General features: G+C 35.5%; 1 protein-coding gene across 4 annotated transcripts in view; it reads right to left on the minus strand.

The window, feature by feature from the left end:
• LOC112811205 (complement factor H) overlaps window positions 1-21392 on the minus strand; it is a 57637-nt gene that overhangs the window by 19721 nt on the left and 16524 nt on the right. For all 4 annotated transcript variants that reach the window (XM_025855186.2, XM_073884534.1, XM_073884536.1 and 1 more), the window contains exons 2-7: window positions 18362-18547; window positions 17936-18041; window positions 13892-13968; window positions 12233-12424; window positions 10435-10605; window positions 7666-7839 (exon numbers count right to left, since the gene is read on the minus strand). In XM_025855186.2, coding sequence (XP_025710971.1) covers window positions 7666-7839; window positions 10435-10605; window positions 12233-12424; window positions 13892-13968; window positions 17936-18041; window positions 18362-18547 — 906 coding nt within the window. The remainder of the gene's footprint in view (window positions 1-7665; window positions 7840-10434; window positions 10606-12232; window positions 12425-13891; window positions 13969-17935; window positions 18042-18361; window positions 18548-21392) is intronic.

Genomic DNA, 21392 nt, shown 5'->3' on the forward strand with positions numbered 1-21392 from the left:
TTCCATGGTGCCCTCGCTTTAGTGGCTCCCAGCTAGGGTATTCCTCTAGACTGCCTTCCTCTGGTGGCCAGCTGGGCTTATGATTGTGGTCCCATAGGACTGCAACAAATGGGGAAAGAATTCTAAACCGGCTACCACCCCAGGGCACAGCAGAGAGGCAGGAGACTAAGGAATCTATTTTTTCTTGCAAAAGAAGCCTGTTGGCCTGTCTTCATAACTGAATCCTGAGAGGCAGGCTTCTAATTAAACTAAGGGCCAACTGTAATCCTCCCAGAAACCTCTAGAGATCACAGCTCTCTCTTTGCTGCACTCCAGAGTGCTGGTATCTTCTAGAAGGGAGCTCATACACACATCTGCTGTCCAGCTTTTTCATATGGTGCCCTGGTTTTTGTGATTGCTGCCCAGGTATTGGCCTTTGATTGCCTGCCCTTGGTGGCCAGCGGGGTTTGTATTTGTGAATTCAAAGAGATGGTGGCAGAAAAAGAAACAGATCTTAACTGGCTATCACTCCATTGCTCAGTTCAGAAGGAGCAGACAGAAATGCCCATCTCCCAGTCTTCCTCTGAAAGAGGTATATTTGCATACATTAAACATTGCCGCCTGAGGACCTGGCTTCCTATAAGCCTGAACTAGGTGCTGACTGAGATCCTCCCCTTTGGGACACTGTCCAGGTCTTGGCACACTCTCAGCTATTGAGAGCTACTAAACATAAGTAGGGTGATGGACAATCACAAGGCTTGAGAGATAACCAAAAGTAGGGCAGGGTTAATGGTCATCTCCTAAGTGAGGCCATTCCTTCAAGACTAGGAGAGGTGGCTGTTTTATCTCATGCACAGAAATAAACAGAGAATGAAGGAAAATGAAGAAACAGAAGAACATATTCAAAGTGAATGAACAAGATAAAACCTCAGAAAAAGCCTTTGACAGAATGAAAATAAGTGGTTTACTTGATAAAGAGTTGAAAATAATGGTTATAAAGATGCTCACTAAGCTTGGGAGAAGAATGGATAAACATAGTAAGAATTCCAACAAAGAGATAGAAAATAGAAGAAAGTACCAAGTAGAAGTCACAGAGCTGGGGAATACAATAATTGTCCTGAAAAACAGAGTAAAAAGTTTCACTAGCAGACCAGAGAAAGCAGAAGAAAAGATTGGGAACAGGATAGTGGAAGGTCAACTTTGATCCTCCCCGAAAGGATCAGGAAGACAGGATAGTGGAACTCACTGAATCAAAGGAGCAAAAAGAAAAAGGAATACAAAAGAGTAAAGGTGGGGACTGATGGGACAACATCAGCAGACCAAATTCACACTATAAGAGTCCCAGAAGAAGAAGAGAGAAAGGGGCAGAAACTTATTTGAAGAAATAGGGACTGAAAATTTCCTTAACCTGGGGAAGGAAATAGACATACAGATCCAGGAAACTTACGGAGTTGTGTATAAGATGAACTCAAAGAAACCCACGCCAACACACATTATAGTTGAACTGTCAAAAGTTAAAGACAGGGAAAGAATCTCAAAAGCAGCAAGAGAAAAACAACTTGCTACATAGAGAGATTAAAATGTTTACAAGACAAGCAAAAGCTAAAGAAGTTAATCATCACTAGACCAACACTATAAGAACTGTTAAATGGGATTCTTTAGGTTGAGGTAAAAGGGTGCTAATTATTAACAGGAAAACATATATATGTATAAATCTCATTGGTAAAGGCAAATATATGGTAAAATTCAGAATAATCTAATATTGTAAGGGTTGATCACTTATAAAGTTAGGAAGAAGGTTAAAGAGACAAAAGAAGTAAAAATATGTATAACTATGATAATTTATTAAAGGATGCACAAACATGTAAACTGTGACATCAACAATATAAACATGGGGGGAGTAAAATGGTAGAGCTTTAGAACATAATCAACATTAAGTACAGTGTTATAAATATAAGTTGTTTTATGTAAGTCTTTTGGTAACCACAAAGCAAAAACCTTTGGTAGATGCACAGAAGTTAAAGAAAAAGGAATCTAAGCATACTCTACAGAAAATAATAAAATCACAAAGGAATAAAGCAAGAGAAGAAGAAAGGACCAGAGAAATTACAAGACAGTGGGAAAACAAATAACAAAGTGGCAATAAGTGCACACCTATCAATAATGACTTTAAATATAAATGTACTAAATCTTCTAATCAAAAGATATAACATGGCTGAATAGATTAAAAAAAAAAAAAAGACCCATCTATATGCTGCCTACAAGAGGCTCAGTTCAGATGTAAGGACACATAGACTGAAAGTGAAGGGATAGAAAAAGATATTCCATGCAAACAAAAACCAAAAAAAAAAAAAAAAAAAAGAAAAGAAAAACTAGTGTATTTACACTTAGACAAAATAGACTTTAAAGCAAAGCCTGAAATAAAAGACAAAGTGGTCATTACATAGAAGGGCTCATCCCACAAGAGGATATAATACTTGTAAATTTTAAGCAGTCAACATAGGAGCTCCTAAAATGTAAAGCAAATATGAACAGAAATAAAGGGAGAAATAGCAATACAATAAATTAATTCTCCCTCTTTCACCAATGGATAGATCATTCAGACAGAAAATCTATCAGGAGACACTGACATAAAGCAACATGTTAGACCAAATGGACTTAACAGACATACACAGAACATCCATCTAAAACTATCAGAATACAAACTCTTATCAAGTACACATGGAACATCCTTCAGGATAGACATATGTTATATCACAAAACAAGTCTTAATAATATTAAGAAGATTGAAATTGCATCAAATATCTTTTCTGATTATATTTATAATCAGATATATATATCAGAAATGATATATATATAATCAGAAATGAAAGAGGAGGCATACAACTGATATCAGAGAAATATAAAGGCTCATAAGAGACTACTATGAACAATTATACACCAATAAATTAGACAACATAGAAGAGATGGATAAATTCCTACAAATATGCAACCTACCAAGACTGAATCATGAAGAAATAGAAAATCTGAAAGACCAATTACTAGCAAGGAGATTAAATCAGTAATCAAAAACCTCCCAACAAACAAAAGTCCAAGACCAGATGGCTTCAGTGGTGAATTCTACCAACATTTAAAAAGGATTAATGCCAATCCTTTTCTAACTCTTCAAAAATATAGAAGAGGAGGGAACACTTCCAAAGTCATTTTATGAGGCCAGTGTTACTCTGATACCCAAACCAGAGAAAGACCCCAGAAGAAAAGACAATTACAGGCCAATACCTGAAAAACATAGGTGTAAAAATCTTCAACAAAATATTAGCAAACTGAATTCAACAATACATTAAAAGGATAATACACTTTGATCAAACAGGATTCATTCCAGGGATGCAAGGATGCTTCAATATCCACAAATCAATGTGATACACCACATTAACAAAATGAAGTATAAAAAGCATATGATCATCATCTCAATAGATGCACAAAATGCATTTGATAAAATTAAACAATTTTTATGATGAAACTTTTAACAAAGTGGGTGTAGAGGGAACATACCTCAATGTATAAAGCCTATATATGACCAGCTCACACCAACTTTTTACTCAATAGTGAAGAGCTTTTCCTCTAAGATCAGGAAAAAGATAAGAATGCTCACTCTCACGACTTTTACTGAGCATAGCATTAGAAGTCTTAGCTAGAGTAATTAGGCAAGAAAAAGAAATAAAAGACATCCACTCAGAAAGGAAGAAGTAAAACTTTCACTATTTTCAGATGATGTGATATTATACACAGAAAACCCTAAAAACGCCACCAAAACTTGTTGAATTAATAAATGAATTTGGTGAAGTTGCAGGATACAAATCAATGTACAAAAATCTGGTGTGTTTCTATACACTAATAATAAACTATCAGAAAGAGAAATTAAGAAAATAATCCCATTTACAATAGCATCAAAAAGGATAAAATATCTAGGAATAAATCTATCCAAGGAGGTGAAAAATCTGTACCCTGAAAACTATAAGACAATGATGAAATAAATCAAAGACACAAATAAATGAGAGATAGTCCATGTCCATGGATTGCAAGGGTTAATATTGTTAAAATGTCCATACCACCCAAACAAACTAGATTCAATACAATTCCAATCAAAATTCCAATGGCATTTTTCACAGAAATAGAACAAACAATCCTAAAATTTGTTTGGAGCCACAAAAGAATCCAAATAGTCAAAGAAATCTTGAAAATGAACAAAGCTGGAGGCATCATACTTCTAGGTTTTAAACTATATTACAAAGTTACAGTAATCAAAACAGTATGGTACTGGCATAATAACAGACACATAGTTCAATAGAACAGACAGCCTAGAAATAAACTCATGCATATAAGGTCAGATAGTTTATGACAAAGAAGCCAAGAATAGCAGTGGGTAGAGGACAGTCTCTTGAATAAATGGTGTTGAGAAAACTGGAGAGCCACATGCAAAAGAATGAATCTGGACCACTATGTACACCATATACCAAAACTAACACAGAATGGATTAAAGACTTGAATGTAAGACCTGAAACAATAGAACTCCTAGAAGAAAACATAGGGGATAAGCTCTTTGACATTGGTCTTGGCAATTATTTTTTAGATTTGACACCAAAAGCAAAGGCAACACAGGCAAAACTAAACAAGTGGGACTGCATTAAACTAAAAGCTTCTGCATAGCAAAGGAAACCATCAACAAACTGAAAAGGCAACCTACTGAATAGGAGAAAATATTTGCAAATCATATATCTGATAAAGGGTAAATATCCAAAATATACTTTAAAAACTCATACAATTCAATAACAACAACAACAACAAAAAGCCCAATCTGAATAAAACATGGGCAGAGGATCTGAATAGACAGTTTTCTAAAAAGGAAATATAGATGGGCAACAAGCATATGAAAAGATGCTCAACTTCACTTATCATCAGAGAAATGCAAATCGAAATCACAATAAGATATTACTTCACACTTGTTAAAATGGCTGTCATCAAAAAGAAAAAAATAACAAGTGTTGGTGAGGATGTAGAGAAAGGGAACATTTCTGCATTGTTAGTGGGAATGTAGATTGGTGCAGTCACTGTTTGAACAGTATGATTTCTCAAGAAATTAATAGAACTACCATATGATCCAGCAATTCCACTTCTGGGTATTTATCTGAAAGAAAGTAAAACACTAACTCGAAAAGCCATATGTACCCCATGTTCATTGCAGCATTATTTATAATAGCCAAGATATGGAAGCAATCTAACTGTCCATTGCTCGATGAGTGCATAAGGAAAATGTGACATATATATAAACTATTCAGTCAAAAAAGAAGGAAATATTGCCATTTGTGATGACATGGATGGACTTTGAAGGCACTATGCTAAGTGAAATAAATCAAAGAAAAATACCATATGAGCTATATTTGGAATCTGAATATACCAAAATCTTAGATAAAGAGAATAGATTGGTGGTTGCTAGAGGCAAGGCATGGGGGTGGGAGAAATGGGCAAAGGGGTCCAAAAGGTACAAATTTTCAGTAATAAAATAATTAAATTATAGGGATGTAATGTACAGCCTGGTGACTCTAGTTATTAATACTGCATTGTATATTTGAAACTTGTTAAGAGAGTAGATCTTAAAAGTTTATCTCACTGGAACTGGAGGGTGTTAGGCTGAGTGAAATAAGTCAATCAGAGAAAGACATGTATCATATGACCTCACTGATATGAGGAATTCTGAATCTCAGGAACAAACTGAGTGTTACTGGAGTGGTTGGGGGTGGGAGGGATGGGGTGGCTGGGTGATAGACATTGGGGAGGGTATGTGCTACGGTGAGCGCTGTGAATTGTGCAAGACTGTTGAATCACAGATCTGTACTTCTGAAACAAATAACACAACATATTTTAAGAAAAAAGAAAAAGAAGAAGATAGCAGGAGAGGAAGAATGAAGGGGAGTAAGTCAGAGGGGGAGACGAACCAGGAGAGATGATGGACTCTGAAAAACAAACTGAGGTTTCTGGAGGGGAGGAGGGTAGGGGGATGGGTTAGCCTGGTGATGGGTATTGAGGAGGGCACATTCTGCATGGAGCACTGGGTGTTATGAACAAACAATGAATCATGGAACACTACACCAAAACAAATTATGTAATATATGGTGATTAACATAATAAAAAAAATTAAAAAAAAAGTTTATCTCACAAGGAAAAAATTTATAACTATGTGTGGTGATGGATTTAACTAGAATTGTGTTTGTAATTATTTCACAGTACATACAAATATCAAATCGTGTTGCACACTTAAAACTAAGAATGTTATATGTCAATTACATCTCAATCAATCAATATTTTCATTATAATTGTTTTACACATTAAAGTCTGTTTCATACTGATGATGGGATCTTCTTTAGGGGTCTTTTGATTTGAAAATTCATTTTGGACTTATGCCTAGAATTAATATCAAGACCATTGGCCTATTATTTGTACCATTACATTTTTTATTCACGTATTATCCAGTTTAAATGTGGTATACCTTTACAACCAACTGCAATATGAAAAGAAAAGGAATATGATAATGGAGACAGACAGAAAAGGGCAGAGGAAACACTCCCCAGAAATAAAATACAGTACCTTGTTGAACTGAGTGGCATTTTGCTACATGGGATGGCTTTAGAAAATTCTACGGTGTCTTCTCCTCCCTCCAAAACGTGGAGCCTAATTCTCCTCCCCTTGAGTAGGCTGGACTTAAAGACTGACTTCTAAAGACTAGATATGGCTAAAGAGACAATGCGTGACTAGTTTGTAAGTGGGTTCCCTCTCTCTTTCTCAGATCACAAGCTCTGGAGAAAGTTAGCTGCTATATAAGTAGCCTATGGAGATGCCCATGCAGTAAGGTACTGAGGCTTCCTGCCAAAAACCTGATGAGTGAGCCATCTTAGAGGCAGATCCTCCAGCCCAGCCGAGCCATCAGGTGACTGTAGCCTAGGTCAACAGCCTGACTACAACACAGGAAGTGTCTGGCTCAGAACTAGCTAGCTAAGCCACTCCCAAATTCCCGACCCATAGAAACTCTGAGGTGATAAACGTTTGTTGTTTGAAGCCAATATATTTTGAGGGAAATTTGTTACACCTAAATAAATAACTAATACATTAGGTGTTAGATGACACTAGTCTTACCAAATGTTTTAGTTCAGATATTAGAATTAAATTAGAGAAATATATGTTCATACACATGCATATTTTACATTAAATAGCAAAAATTAAAGAATTTTCAGTATTCAAAACCATGTTTTTGATCCTGCTTAGAATTGTCTACTTTGGGGCGCCTGGTGGCTCAGTTGTTCAGCATCTGCCTTCGGCTCAGGTCATGGTCCCAGGGTACTGGGATCGAGCCCCGCATTGGGCTCCCTGCTCTGCTGGAGGCCTGCTGCTCCCTCTCCCACTCCCCCTGCTTGTGTTTCCCCTCTCGCTCTCTCTCTCTGTCATAAATAAATAAAATCTTAAAAAAAAAAAGAATTGTCTACTTTGAAGAGAAAAGAATGTCTTTGTAGCCTCTGCTTTACATACATGGTAAGGCAAATATTTGGATTTACTGTGTCCCCATTTTTGTTGTTGTTGTTTAAGAGACAGTAATTTCAGAATTAGGAAATATGTCAAAATATGAATGGAACTTACAAGTACATCTTGGCAGAGGTAGCCAGCCTGTACTGGTACATATTGCCGTATTTACATGGCTTGCAGGATGAAACCTATTTTTACAGTGATATGTGATTTCATCTCCCGTTCTGTATCGGATGGCTTCAGATGTGTAGTAACCATTTGGAATATGAGGAGAAGTACATGTGACTTCTGGGGAAAAAAAAGGACATGTGGATAACGTAGCCATTAAATATACCCATTAAAATAATCAAGTACATAAAAATAAAGGCAGTGGATGTTATTTTTTGTCCCTATCCCAGCACAAAAGGGGATTAAAATGAGTATAGTCTCATATCCTTCCCACCATATCACTCATGTCCTACCACTGTAAGTCTCATATGATATATCGGTGCACCCTGGACTATTGAATCCTCTTTCTCCAAAGCCATTGCATACATCATGATATCCCAAAAGTGGCAATAAATTCATGACATATCACTTCAACTATTCTTTCCAATGATTCTTCAACTTCCTTGGCATCTGTGGTTCTCATCGAAGTCTCTTCCTTCCAGACACTTGGTAGGATTGCATATCCCATTTGAAGTAGACATGGCCCCATGATTTGCATAAGACAATGAAATGAATGTAAAGTAACATGTTTCCCTTCAGGGAGGAAGTTATAAAAGCCATTTTGTGATTTTTTATGTTCTCTTCTCCCATAGCTGCAGTGATTAAGGAAAGCCATGGAAAGATGATGTCTCTAACCCTTGATTCTTACAGTTAATATAATGAACAGAGTCCCTTCAGACCTACATTGGAAGTGAGCATAAGCAGGAAATAAACTTTAACTTATGTCAAAGCAAAATTGAATTCAGATTCCGAGGTCTTACCTTGAAGTAGGTAACTTCATTGAAACCTAGAACGATGATTTATTCTAACGTTCATTGACACTTGGAATGATGATTTATTCTAATGTTTATACAGGACAAGGGGACTGATACAAGGTAAGTGGTTTATAAGTTATATTTTGATGACTGGATGGATAATTTAACTATCTAAATATTTAAGTGGGGCTCTGGAAGTAAAACATATGGCAGAAGTTAACGTCAGAGGACTTGTGCACCCACGTTCTTTGTGTAAGAACTGTGAATGCCATGAAGACAAACAGCTGAATTCTACACATCATCAGCTGAATATGGATCTAATGTGAGTGATCACTGTTCTGTGTTCATAACCTCTTTGTAAAATATTTTCTTAATAATGTCTGAAAGTGAAGGTCATTCAATTGTAGGAGGATATATTTTCCAAGGAGCTCTTGAGTTTGTGGACTCAACTAATTTTTTTTTTTTTTGTTGGAGGGAGTGCCTGTCTGGATCAGTCAGTAGAGCATGTGACACTTGATCTCAGGGTTGTGAGTTCAAGCCCCATGTTGGGTATAGAGCTTACTTAAAATTAAAAAAAGTCAACCAAATTTTTTTTGTATTTTTTATTATGTTATGTTAATCACCATACATTACATCATTAGTTTTTGATGTAGTGTTCCATGATGCATTGTTTGCGTATAACACCCCAGTGCTCCATTCAGTATGTGCCCTCTTTAATACCCATCACCAGGCTAACCCATCCCCCACTTCCCTCTAGAACCTTCAGTTTTTTTTCTCAGAGTCCATAATCTCTCATGGTTCATTTCCCCCTCCGATCCCCCCCCCTTCACTTTTCCCTTCCTGCTATCTTCCTTTTTTTTTTTTTTAACATATAACTCAACCAAATTTTTTTTAAAAAGAATAAAATCAACTCAAAAGCTAACTCTAGTTATTATAAAAGAGGATCATTAAACAAAGTTTATACATGTAATTATGAATCATATGATTAAAAGTTCAGAGTTCAACTCTTCTCACCATTTCCCACCACCCTGGCCCACAGTATGACAATATCTGTAAAACTCACCCTTTTAGAAAGGCACTTGACCTCTGATTTCATGTATGATAGCACTTGTTACTTGTTTCACTCACTGCTGCAGCCCTCAACAGAAGTTGACTCACTCTTTTCCATAAATGTTTGCAAATATCTCAACACAGTTGTTACCATGTTATAGCTGTATCCTCTTGCTATTCTTCTCAGGATATGATTTCTTAAACTCAACTATCTACATTCTCTCTTTTAGGTCACAATAGTTTGAAACCATCTCTTTTAAAATGAGGTGGGCTAAGTAGAACACAATGTTCCAGACTTTTGGTGGGCACCTAACACAGGTGAGATGGATTCTAGCTCTGTACAACATCCTATTCTGAAGCCTAAAAGAGTTTTTGTTTTTTTCCCAGCATCATCATCACTGTTGATTCATATTAGGTCTGTGGTTAATGAAATCTCCAGTTATTTCCACTTAATTCCATTGTCAATGGAGGGTTTCCTCATCTGGTATTAATATAATTTACTTTTTATAGCTAAATGCTAAGCTTTACAAGAGCAATCTGGGAAGTGTATATACCTGGGAATTAGGAAGCCTATTACAACCCTGGCTCTGCTCTAGACTTGCTTTTTGACCACAGACTAACTGTTTAATGAGCTATTGAACGCTTTTGGTCCTTTTATGTCTATCTTCAGAATGAGAGAATTATACTAATTGCTCTCAAAATGGACCTTGCACACAAAATGTTAAGTATATTGTCTTTATAATAGTTGATCCCTGTAAACATTAATACTCCATTGTGAGAAAAAATAAACTGCTTAACTCTAAGGAGTATATGAATGAAAACAATTTATAAAATATACAGCAAAATGTATAGAAAAGAAATATAATGTTACCTCTACATGAAGGACTTGGAGTCCATCCAGATTTAGTACATACAGCATCTCCTCTATCACTGTATTCATAACCCTTGTTACATTTATATTGAAGTCGTTCATTTTCTTTGTAAATTTTCTTCTGAGATGTAGACCGTCCATTTACGATTTCTGGCTCTTGGCAGGAAATTTCTAAATATAAGGGATTAAATTCCAAAATGTTTGTTATATATTAAAGGGCCTTGTCTAAGACATAGTTATATTAAAGACACAAATTCTGTTTCCATTAGGTAAATCAGTCAACCAAGCAAAAGTTCTAACACCTTTGAAAAGTAACTGATTGGTTTTTGCAGCATCACTATCCATTCAAATTTTCTAAAAAAACAAAAGCAAAAACTGTCCATCATCTTTGACCCCATCTTCTCTCAAACATTTCCCCCTGGGATTACAGCAACAATAACTAATTTCCCAAATCCAATTCTCCCATCTTTCTAATCTGTTTTTCTGTTTGTAACTTAATGGCCTTTTTTCTTGTCCCTTCATTGCTCCATTTAAAATCCCCCATTGATTCCCAATTCAGTCTGAGTAAAAGCCAAACTCTTCAGCACGACATGCAGCACCTTAGAACTTTGTGCTGGCCTATCTTCAATCTGTCACTGACTTACCCCTACTTGCATCCTACACAAGGGCCCCCAAGCACATGAGAACAGGGGAGCCTCATATTCATGGAAGTGGCCTTGTATTTGTATTCCCTTCCATATGTTTCTGTGACTAGTATGCTTTCCCCCTCCTCAACTTCATTTGAAACATATGCATTAGTTATTCCAGGAACATTTCACTAACCACAGAAATTTAGTTTTAAGAAGGAAACCCCCTCTGTGAACCTCTAGAACATACAGTATTTGCTGTGTTGAATATAAATATGTTTACCATTACTGACTTGGGGAACTAGTTTTGTTAGAAAGAGTTTTTAAGCAGAGGAATGCTTTTCTCTGCATCTCACTGTTGGATAGACTAGACTAGGAAAGTGAAAATAATCAAGAGATTTTAGGTATGTTAAAAAATAAATAAGGCAGAAATTTCTGCTGCACAAGTACTGGTAATATGAAGTATGGCACTTTTAAATAAATTGACCATAATGTTTCATTACAAAAGCCCCAATCATCAGACTGGTCACAGCAGTATTATAACTAAAGAAATCTTAACTTACAATTTACTATAGAACTTTTTTTAAAGGCAAAAATTTATTTAGTGGATGCAGTTCAGTTCCACATACTTATCTAAACTCACTGTGTATATATAAAACAGGACCCTTTTCTAAAAGTATTATTCAAGCACAGAAGGTCCTCATGATTCATCAGTGGAAATAAACAATGAATTATTCACTTTTTAAATTAAAAGAAAGCCTATTCTACAGGCCAATATTAAAACTTGCAGCAAAAATGCTTACTTGTCTATTTGAGCCATGAAAACCAATCATAATTTAATTATGGTTAAGACCATGGACTTTGGTTTCAGATGATCGAGGTTTGAATCTTAACTCTACCATCTATGCCATGATAGCCTTGGGCATGAGATTTAACTTTTTTGCACCACAGTTTCCTTTACAATAAAATAGAGCATAAGTAACACATTTTGAAGGTAAAATGGAATGACACATGTGAAGAACTTGGATCAATTGCTGGCAAATAGTAAGTGTTCAGTAAATGTTAGTTATTAGTATTATTCATATTCTTTAGGATGCACAACATTTGAAAATGCATATTTTCATGAGAAAAACCAAAATCATTCAATCACATGAATGGTAAGTTTATCTTACCCACACATTTCGGTGTTTCTCCACTCCAAACACCATTTGTTGAGCAATGGATTTCTGCAGGCCCATCCAGCTTGAAGCCTGAATTACACTGAAATCGTACTACTTGTCCAAAAGTATGGTCTTGGTCCAGTTCCAACGCAGTACTGGTAAGTCTCCCATTCTCTGGTTCTGTCACTGGTAAACACTTAACAACTGAAAAAATAAATATGACTTTTCCTAATAGAATTTGACAACTTTATTATGAAAAGTATGTATATATTCACATATATGGATAAAATCATCAGCAAAGTAAGATTGGGGGAAATTACTTAATTTTTTTAAAGAAGTATTTGATAAAACTGTTGGATACCAAGACTAGTAAGTTAAAAAAAAAACAACAATAAGCTTATCTCTCATTCTTTTCTATGAGAATGGACAAAGAAAATTACTTCTTTGAATGACAGTTTACATTGTTTTAGTAACAAACAAGTGGTTCTTAAATAACTGAAAAATATAAAGCTTGGGATAATTAAATAAAAATTTTCATTTAAGCCCTAGAATAATATAACGCTGTATTCCTAAAAGGTATAAAAGCAAACTTTCTGATTCTATTTACTTCAATAGACAAATTGTCCTTAATTTTCCTTCTTTTTCCATGTTGGTGCTCAAAATAATTTAAGTACTCCTTTTGATTTTACTTAATATTTTCCCAATATCTCTTAGGTTATGCCATTTTAACTTTATTTTATAGTAGAATCATCCAGGATAGAATTAAAATGGAAGTTCTATGGCTTTCTCCCTGCCCTATTACCCAAGCGATACGGGTTTAGTAGGTTTTTAGTAACCAAAATTTTCAGCGTTAAATAAACACTTTAGGTGATTCCAGAGTAGATGTTTCTTAAAGCATTTAGACCTTCACCCCCCATTTCCATAGATGAAAGCTCTCCTCCTCCCCCCTTCTTCTCCTCCTTCCCCCACTTCCTTGCTCTTCCTCCTTCCTCCCTCTCTCCCTTCTTCTGCCCCTCCTCTTTTCCTCTCCCCCTCTACTTATTCCTCACCATGGAATTAAGACTATTCTGACTCATTTCTCTTATTTCTATGATGACTAGAGATTGGGATTATTAACTCAAAATTTGGAAATGGGATCTACGTTTTCTTATTCTTATGCTTTGCTTTATGGATCAGTAAGAAAAAGCAGAGCTCTCCCTTACTTCCTGTCTCTTTTCAGTAGGACTAAGACCACAGGAAAATCTCCCTTGCCACACAAGAGGGGAGGAATGTCTAAATCATGTTCTTCACTTCAGCTGTTACCAGAGATCCTTGCATTTGGGTGGTTATTGGGTGAGAATATCTTCATGAATAAAGCTGAAATTCTGATGCTTGTTTTTTCTAGTGTTTAGAATCCAAAAGGAAAGGAAAATAGGTTTTAGATTTCCTAATCTCTAATACTTTGAATATTAGGTCAGATGAGTCTATATTCATATTTGGTTAATGAAACACAAAATAATGTAGTAATAAAAAGCTTAGATATCCATTCTGTACTATATTAGAAGCTACAAAAATACTTTAAGTAAAAAATATTTAATTACAAATTTTATGGATATTTTAATGTAAGACATCTCAAAAACTCTTAGATATTTTAAATATTTGAATATATTGGTAAATCAATTTTACATATACCTTCACAAAGAGGAACATCATTGGTCCATCCATCTGGTTCACACTCACGGAAATTAATCCTACCTAGCAACTGATACCTGAAAACCAAAAATAACAGAGTGGTGAGCTAATGTGTATTTATATGCAATTTTGATACCATTCTGAATGTCCAGAAACTCCATTTCAGAGAAAATTAACAGCATATGCATTTCCTGTCTTCCTTTCTCCTTCCCTTCCTCCCTCCCTCCCTCCCTCCCTCCTTTCCATCTTCCCTCTCTCCCTCCCCTCCTCTTTCTTTTCCTTTTCTTTCTTTTCTCTTTCTTTTTCTTAAATTTCTTTCTCTCTTTCTTAAATTTCTTTTCTTTCTTTCTTAAGCTTCTTTCTTACTTAAGAAAGGCCCTCAAGTCCTCAGGCACATGGACTTGGAATAGTCATAATCTTTGGTTCACAACACGAATTCATTGTGATTTTGTACTTAATATACTTTTATCTTTTCATTGAGTCAGTCAGTTAGTTACACTTAACAATGTTATAACCTCTTTGAACCCAAACCAAAATCCAAAAACATGGTAGTAATCAAGAGCTAACAATATGTTACCTTTCCTCCAGTCTTGTTCCATACTCCTACCCTCCACAATTATGATATTTTTGGAACATTTTGGACTTTTTACATAATCAAGGATAGCACTAGTCCAAATTTCTTAGCATGTGGTTTATTTTAAATTTTTAAAATTATTTTTAATTAATTAATTTTTCCAGAGTGTAGTCATTGAGTCAGGTCTGCATATATAACCCATTCAATGTCAAATATATCTAACTGTGGTAACCCATTAAGCCCATCCTTAAAATCTAAAATGCTCTACTTGAATGGGAGTTCCTTGGGGCAGATGTAAAATGTGCAATCATTATCCGAGGCTTTAGATCAAGGCAAAGCATCCTTCTTAATATTACAGTGAACAGCTAGAGGTAAAAAGCTTTTTCTCAAAAACAAAATAATGGGCAGCATTTTGATAACCACAAGAGAGATAATTTTGAGAACAGAACTTTTATAAACTTCTAAATAATTCTACCTAGACAAATATTTCCTTCATCTGCAAATAAGGATTATTTCACCTATTATACAAGAAAAGAAAAACTTATTGATTTGTTCTTAATTCTCTAAAAGAAGAAAACATTTCAATTGATTCAATGAGAGTCACAAAACTTGAAGTTAAACATTTACTCTATGTCTCTGTCATATAAAGGAACAAAATAATTGGCTATTAAAATTCCTTCTCTGTCTCCTCTATTTGTACCCCCTTCCACCATAGAAAGTAGATTTCCTGGTTAACATTTTCCATCTACACCAGACACCCACCCGTTCCCCCAAAGCTCTTTCAGGAATTCTGCAAAATGCTACACAAAACTGCCTAAGGCCCATATATATAAGGAAAGGGGGAAGAAAAAGAGATTGTCCAAATGTTGGTGGTTGGGGAAAAGTAACAGCATGTTTCCGCAACCCCAGCCAGGCAAAATACCAGAAAAACTTTTTGCAGAATGATTCGTTAAAACTACCTATCTATAGGATACTGAAACTGGATATGCATATTGAATATCCTGATAAGTAGCTAGTATTCAGCTAAATTGGTATTCAGAAGAGAAAAGGTAGATAGGGACAAGGGATCAAAAGAGGGTCAGTTGACTGGCAGAACCATAGGCATAGTAAACCCATTCTACACTGATTCCACAACTGGGTCAAAAGAGTTACATTCCTTCAGATAGGTAAAATAATCCCTCAAAAAATTTAAAAATAGCATAAAATATTGATGATTGCTTATTTTGCAAGGTCCAAGGACTTTTAATTCACTGATGAATATCTAGTCCTTGTTGGAGGCCCATGCTGAATGGTGGAGATAGTTACTCTTATAGAGTCTCTAGCAGAGGTTGCCCATAATTTATACAAGCAGAAGGAAGCAAAGATGAATTAAGCAGAGGCAGAGTCAGAGGTGAAGTATGTGGCAAATTTCTTTACCAAATTATAAATATTTTTTATTACTGAGATTTAGGGAATCTAGTAGAAGGAGCCTATGGGTTTTGATTCCCCCCCCCCTTTTTTTGAAGATTTTATTTATTTATTTACCAGAGAGAGAGAGTGTGTGAGAGCACAAGCAGAGGGTGCAGCAGGCAGAGGGGAAGCAGGCTCCTTGCTGAGCAGGGAGCCTGATGTGGAACTCAATCCCAGGACCCTGGGATCATAACCTGAGCCGAAGGCAGATGTTTAACTGACTGAGCCACCCAGATGTCCCGAGTTTTGATCCCTTTTGCCAGGTCAAATGTGGAACCTACAGGGGCCAGACTAGCCTGGATTGAAAGAGACATTTCAGAGGTGAGGAATGAGGCGGTTGAAAAGTGTAGGCCCAGATGGTCTTCATCTATTTGGTCATGTGTAATTAAAGTCAGAAGTAATGATTGAAAGTTGGGCTAAAAATGTCTTTGAAATATCTCCCTCAGGTAGTGGCCAAAGAGAGCCTAAATTCATAAGAACTAAGACTTATTGGATGTCAATATCTTAGGAACTCTTCAAAGGGCTTCAGTGTGTATCTTATTTATTTCTTCCACCAATCCTATGATGCACCTGCTGTGTTTCTATTTCTAGAATTGAGGAAATGGGAGTTAAGAGTCATTAAAATGATAATACAGTTACTGAGTTGTGGAGTTTTGGGATGCAGGCTTATTCCAAAGCCTAAGCTTTAAAATACTATATTTTTTGCTTCAAATCAAGAAATAAATGAGAAGAGAATAATAAGAATCAATTTGTAATTTCTTATTTTAAAAAGATTATTTATTTATTTGACAGAGAGAGAGAGTGAGAGAGTGGGTGGGCAGGGAGAAGAGAGGGAAGGAGAAGCCGACTCCCCACTGAGCAGGGAGACTGACTTGGGGCTCCATCCCAGGACCCTGGGATCATGACCTGAGCTGAAGGCAGACACTTTATTAACTGACTAAGCCACCCAGGAGCCCCCAATTTATAATTTCTTGATCCTATTTATATTTATGTAGCATAAAATTGTAATGATATTGGTTTTCTCATGTATGAAACTTTCTTCAAAACAATTTTTTGAGCTGGCTGGGAATAACAGAAATAAAGAACACTGAAGAGGTATCATAGTGTTAAGATTAGCCATGGAAATCCAGTAGGTGGTTAGAGAACAAAAAGTCAATCACGATGAACATAGTAGCATTTTTGGTTCATGTGATAAGAATAATTTGCAGACCACGGAAACTTAAAGAATGGTAGTTACTATTATGTCAGTGTAAAATATTTGCTTCTCCTAAATTTTATAAGCTTTTATCAAAGGAGGTGCCATGTAATCTGATTCTGTTAACATTCCCACTGTCCCTGACATATTGAACTCCCATGTATTCTGCACATAATAGAATGTAGTCAGGACTTGTTGGAATAAACCCTTATTTATATGTATACTATTTTTCAGCCCTCCTATAACTACACTCTACCAGAGTAATTATAATCATTTTAATTTTTCAATGTTAGGGAGATAATTTGTTATCCAAATATAATCATTTCCATTATAGTTTAATTTTTCAGACTACTTGTATGGTACTTATAAGCGCTGTGAATTGTGCAAGACTGTTGAATCACAGATCTGTACCTCTGAAACAAATAATACATTATATGTTAAAAAAAAAAGAAGAAGATAGCAGGAGGGGAAGAATGAAGGGGGGAAATCAGAGGGGGAGACGAACCATGAAAGACTATGGACTCTGAAAAACAAACTGAGGGTTCTAGAGGGGAGAGGGGTGGGAGGATGGGTTAGCCTGGTGATGGGTATTAAAGAGGGCACGTTCTGCCTGGAGCACTGGGTGTTATGCACAAACAATGAATCGTGGAACACTACATCAAAAACTAATGATGTAATGTATGGTGATTAACATAACATAATAATAAAAAAAAGAAAGCAAGTTGAAAAAAATGCTCATAGAAAAATACTAATTAGTAAAGTTCCTATTTACTACCTAAATTATAACTGCCCCAACTATAAACCTCTTTTAATATTAACTACATACCCCTCATGACATGTGTAAACAACCTTTGCACCATATACAAACTCATTTCCTCTTTCAAGATGAAAAGAACCAAAAGGAGTATCTCCAGGATGTCCACAGGGCCTTTCTAAAATGAAAAAAATAATGATATTATTATGTAGCACAGGGAAACACATTTTATGTAGGAGTTCAAGGAAAATGACATTTGATATTAAATCAGAGGACATAATTGAAGATGTGCAAAAGTGAAAAATGTCAATTATCATTTTAAAATTAAACTTATCTGAATGGTTGGGTTTTTTTTATTTTAAGAAGATTACAACACCTTATGATTTTGTATTTAAATGACAGTTATGATATAATTCAGCTAATATTGCTATAATATCAAATATTAAGTATTTTAATAATTAAGTTTTCATAAATTTCACAAATATATGAATTATTTACCCCGACATATCCTCAATGGATTAAGAGACTCCCATTCTCCATTCTTGCATTCCATTATAATAGCTCCAAGAGTTCTAAATCCAGGTCGGCATTTATATGTAGCCCGCATGCCCTCTGGATATGTTTGTTCAGGCCAGGCACCAAACAAAACTTCAGTCTCTTTTCTTGGAGGAGGTCCTTTGCAATCTATAAACAATAAGAACAAAGTAAGTGCTTGAAGTGCTTATTTAAATTTACAATATGTCTAGGTTATTTTTGCTTTTAAAAATACCTGTGCTGTTACAGGTCCATCCAAAAGTATGTCTTAACATATATAAAATATATTTTTTACCTTACAGAAATTGAATCAACATAAATTTGTAAAAATAGCTTTCCATAGAAATAGTTTTCCTTTACTATATATATTTTTTAACATGTAATGTATTATTTGTTTCAGAGGTACAGGTCTGTGATTCATCAGTATTACACAATTCAGAGCACTCACCATAGCACCTACCCTCCCTCCTTTACTGTATTTTTTAATCAAAATAATGATTCTCTTTATTACTTTATCACTACATTAGACATAAAAATAAATTGAGAAGCTGCAAGTGCATGCCACTTCATGAAGATTATGGAATAATAGAGACAGCCACTGTAGAAAGCTAAAAGTGACTTATCCTTTGGGAATGCAAGTACAGCACACACAAAAGTCATCAAAGGTGAGGTTATTGATAATATCTGCCAGCTGGAATTTATGTACAAATGGAAAGTTTTAAAGTGAACATAAGGGAACATTTGCTATCTCTGACCTCTTAGGCAGGGAGTATGGGGGATATATTATATACATTATTCTTAACTGCTGTGCCGCATTCTACTATTCATTCATTGATTTGGAAAATACTGGGCACTAATCTAAGTGCTGAAGAAAAAACAATAAATTTTAAAAGAGACAAAGTACCTGTTCTCAAGTATTTCCATTCTACTAGGGAAGTTAGTTATTAAATAAGTAATTAAATAGATGTATCATATGCATTACAGGTAGATAAATTCTATTTAGAAAAATAAAGCATGCCAAGATGATACAAACTTGAAAGGGAACATTCCAAATACGATGGAATAGGATGGAACAGAACAACATTCCTGCTGCAAATTGGAAAAACAACAAACTCCTGTGTGTGCGCGTGCGCGCGTGTGCGTGTTGAAAGGAACTGGAAACTGTGAGAAGAAAAAGGATTAAATGAATTAAACCAAAGTGGGAAGGGCCTGTTTTATGCAAACATATAGTTTTTGGACATTTCTTATCTGGTCGTGTTTGCCAACTCTGGGTATGGATTGAAGATCAGGCTTTGCCTGAATGGAGGATTGTGATGAGGAAAAGAAAAATGAGACAAACTTTTGGAGGCACGTCTAACATGAAAAATTCTGAGTCCCTGCAGAATGTGTGCTCTGCTGGAGCCTAAGTAATTTCTTTTCTTTTCTTTTTAAAGCAGTTTTTTTTTTTTTAAAGATTTTATTTATTTAATTGACACAGAGAGAGAGACAGCATGAGAGGGAACGCAAGCAGGGGGAGTGGCAGAGGGAGAAGCAGGCTTCCAGCTGAGCAGGGAGCCTGATGCGGGGCTCGATCCCAGGACCCCAAGATCATGACCGGAGCCGAGGGCAGTCGCTTAACCAACTGAGCCACCCAGGTGCCCCGGAGCCTAAGTAATTTCTTAAGGGTGGAGTGAAAGTTCCTATAGTCTCATAGAAAAAGTTCCAATAAGAAAAGGATCTTGTTTCAAATATACAACTGTATCCTCACCAAGACAGCTGACATATTTGAGTCACTCAGGGTAAGATTTGAGAGCAGAGGTCAAAACATCAGAAAAGCAGGATAAATCTCTCAGAGTGTTCTGGGATGGAGGAAGAAGAGACCAACCAGGTACTTGATAAAAAGCCAAGAAGGTATTTACCTGGAGACTTTTGAAACCAGAAGTGGACTGACTCAAAATAGAAGTGCAACTCAGACGCATCTGAGTTCACTTCTTGATTAGATCAAGAATGAGCAAACACTTGTCAATGGGAGGTAAATAATATAAACATTATTATTACATTTATTTCATGTGAAATGTATGGCTTTGGATAAAAAATTAAAAGACACATAAAGAAGCAAAAAATGTGATCAAGAAATGAAGCAAAAATAAATGGCTCACAGAAGTAGACAGTCAGATCCAGATGTCAGAATTAGTGTCAAGTTTCTTTAAGATGGCTGCTTTAAGTATGCTAAAGGAAATACAGGAAAATAATAGATAATGTGAGTAAAAAGACAAAGATATTTAAAAGAAAACTGATGCTATAAAAATAATCATGTGTTATACTAAAATTACAAAATAAATATCCAAAATAAGGATGCATTGGATGGTCTTAAGAGCCAATGGAGATAGCAGAAGACAAATCTGAAGAAGTTTGATGTAGAAATATCCAAGTTGAATATAGAAAAACTGTAGAAAACACCAATAACAAATAAAAGAGAGTACAAGAAATGTATGGAGCAGAATCAAGTGATATGTGTATGTCTAAATAAAATTCCAAAACTAGAGAAGAGGAAAGACAGAAATACTTGAAGAAAGAATAGCTCAAAGGTTTCCAGAATTGATGAAAAAAAATCAACTCTCAGATTCAAAAGCTCAAAAAACAAAACAAAACAAGAAAAACAAAAAACAAAAAAACCACAACAAACCAAAAGGGTAAATACAAAGAAAAACCATACTGAGGCTTTGCTGAAAATCAAAGATAAAAGCAAAATCTTAAAAGCAGACAGAGAAAAGAACACACATTTCTTTTAGGAGAACAATAAAAATAACAGTATGTTTGTAACAGTAACAACTGAGGCATGAAAACAATGTGCCGGCATTTCTAAAGTGCTGAAAAATAAATGGCAACAGAGAACTCTGAACCCAGGGAAAACGTACTGCAAAATGAAGGAGAATACAAATACATTCTCAAAAAATCCAAAAGCAGAGAGAATTCAACAATAGCAGACTGACACTATGAAAAACCCCACTAAAGC

Source organism: Callorhinus ursinus, unplaced genomic scaffold (genome assembly GCF_003265705.2).
Source record: "Callorhinus ursinus isolate GAN/ISIS: 27379988/994484 unplaced genomic scaffold, GSC_fseal_2.0 scaffold57, whole genome shotgun sequence".
Taxonomy (NCBI): Eukaryota; Metazoa; Chordata; class Mammalia; order Carnivora; family Otariidae; genus Callorhinus; species Callorhinus ursinus.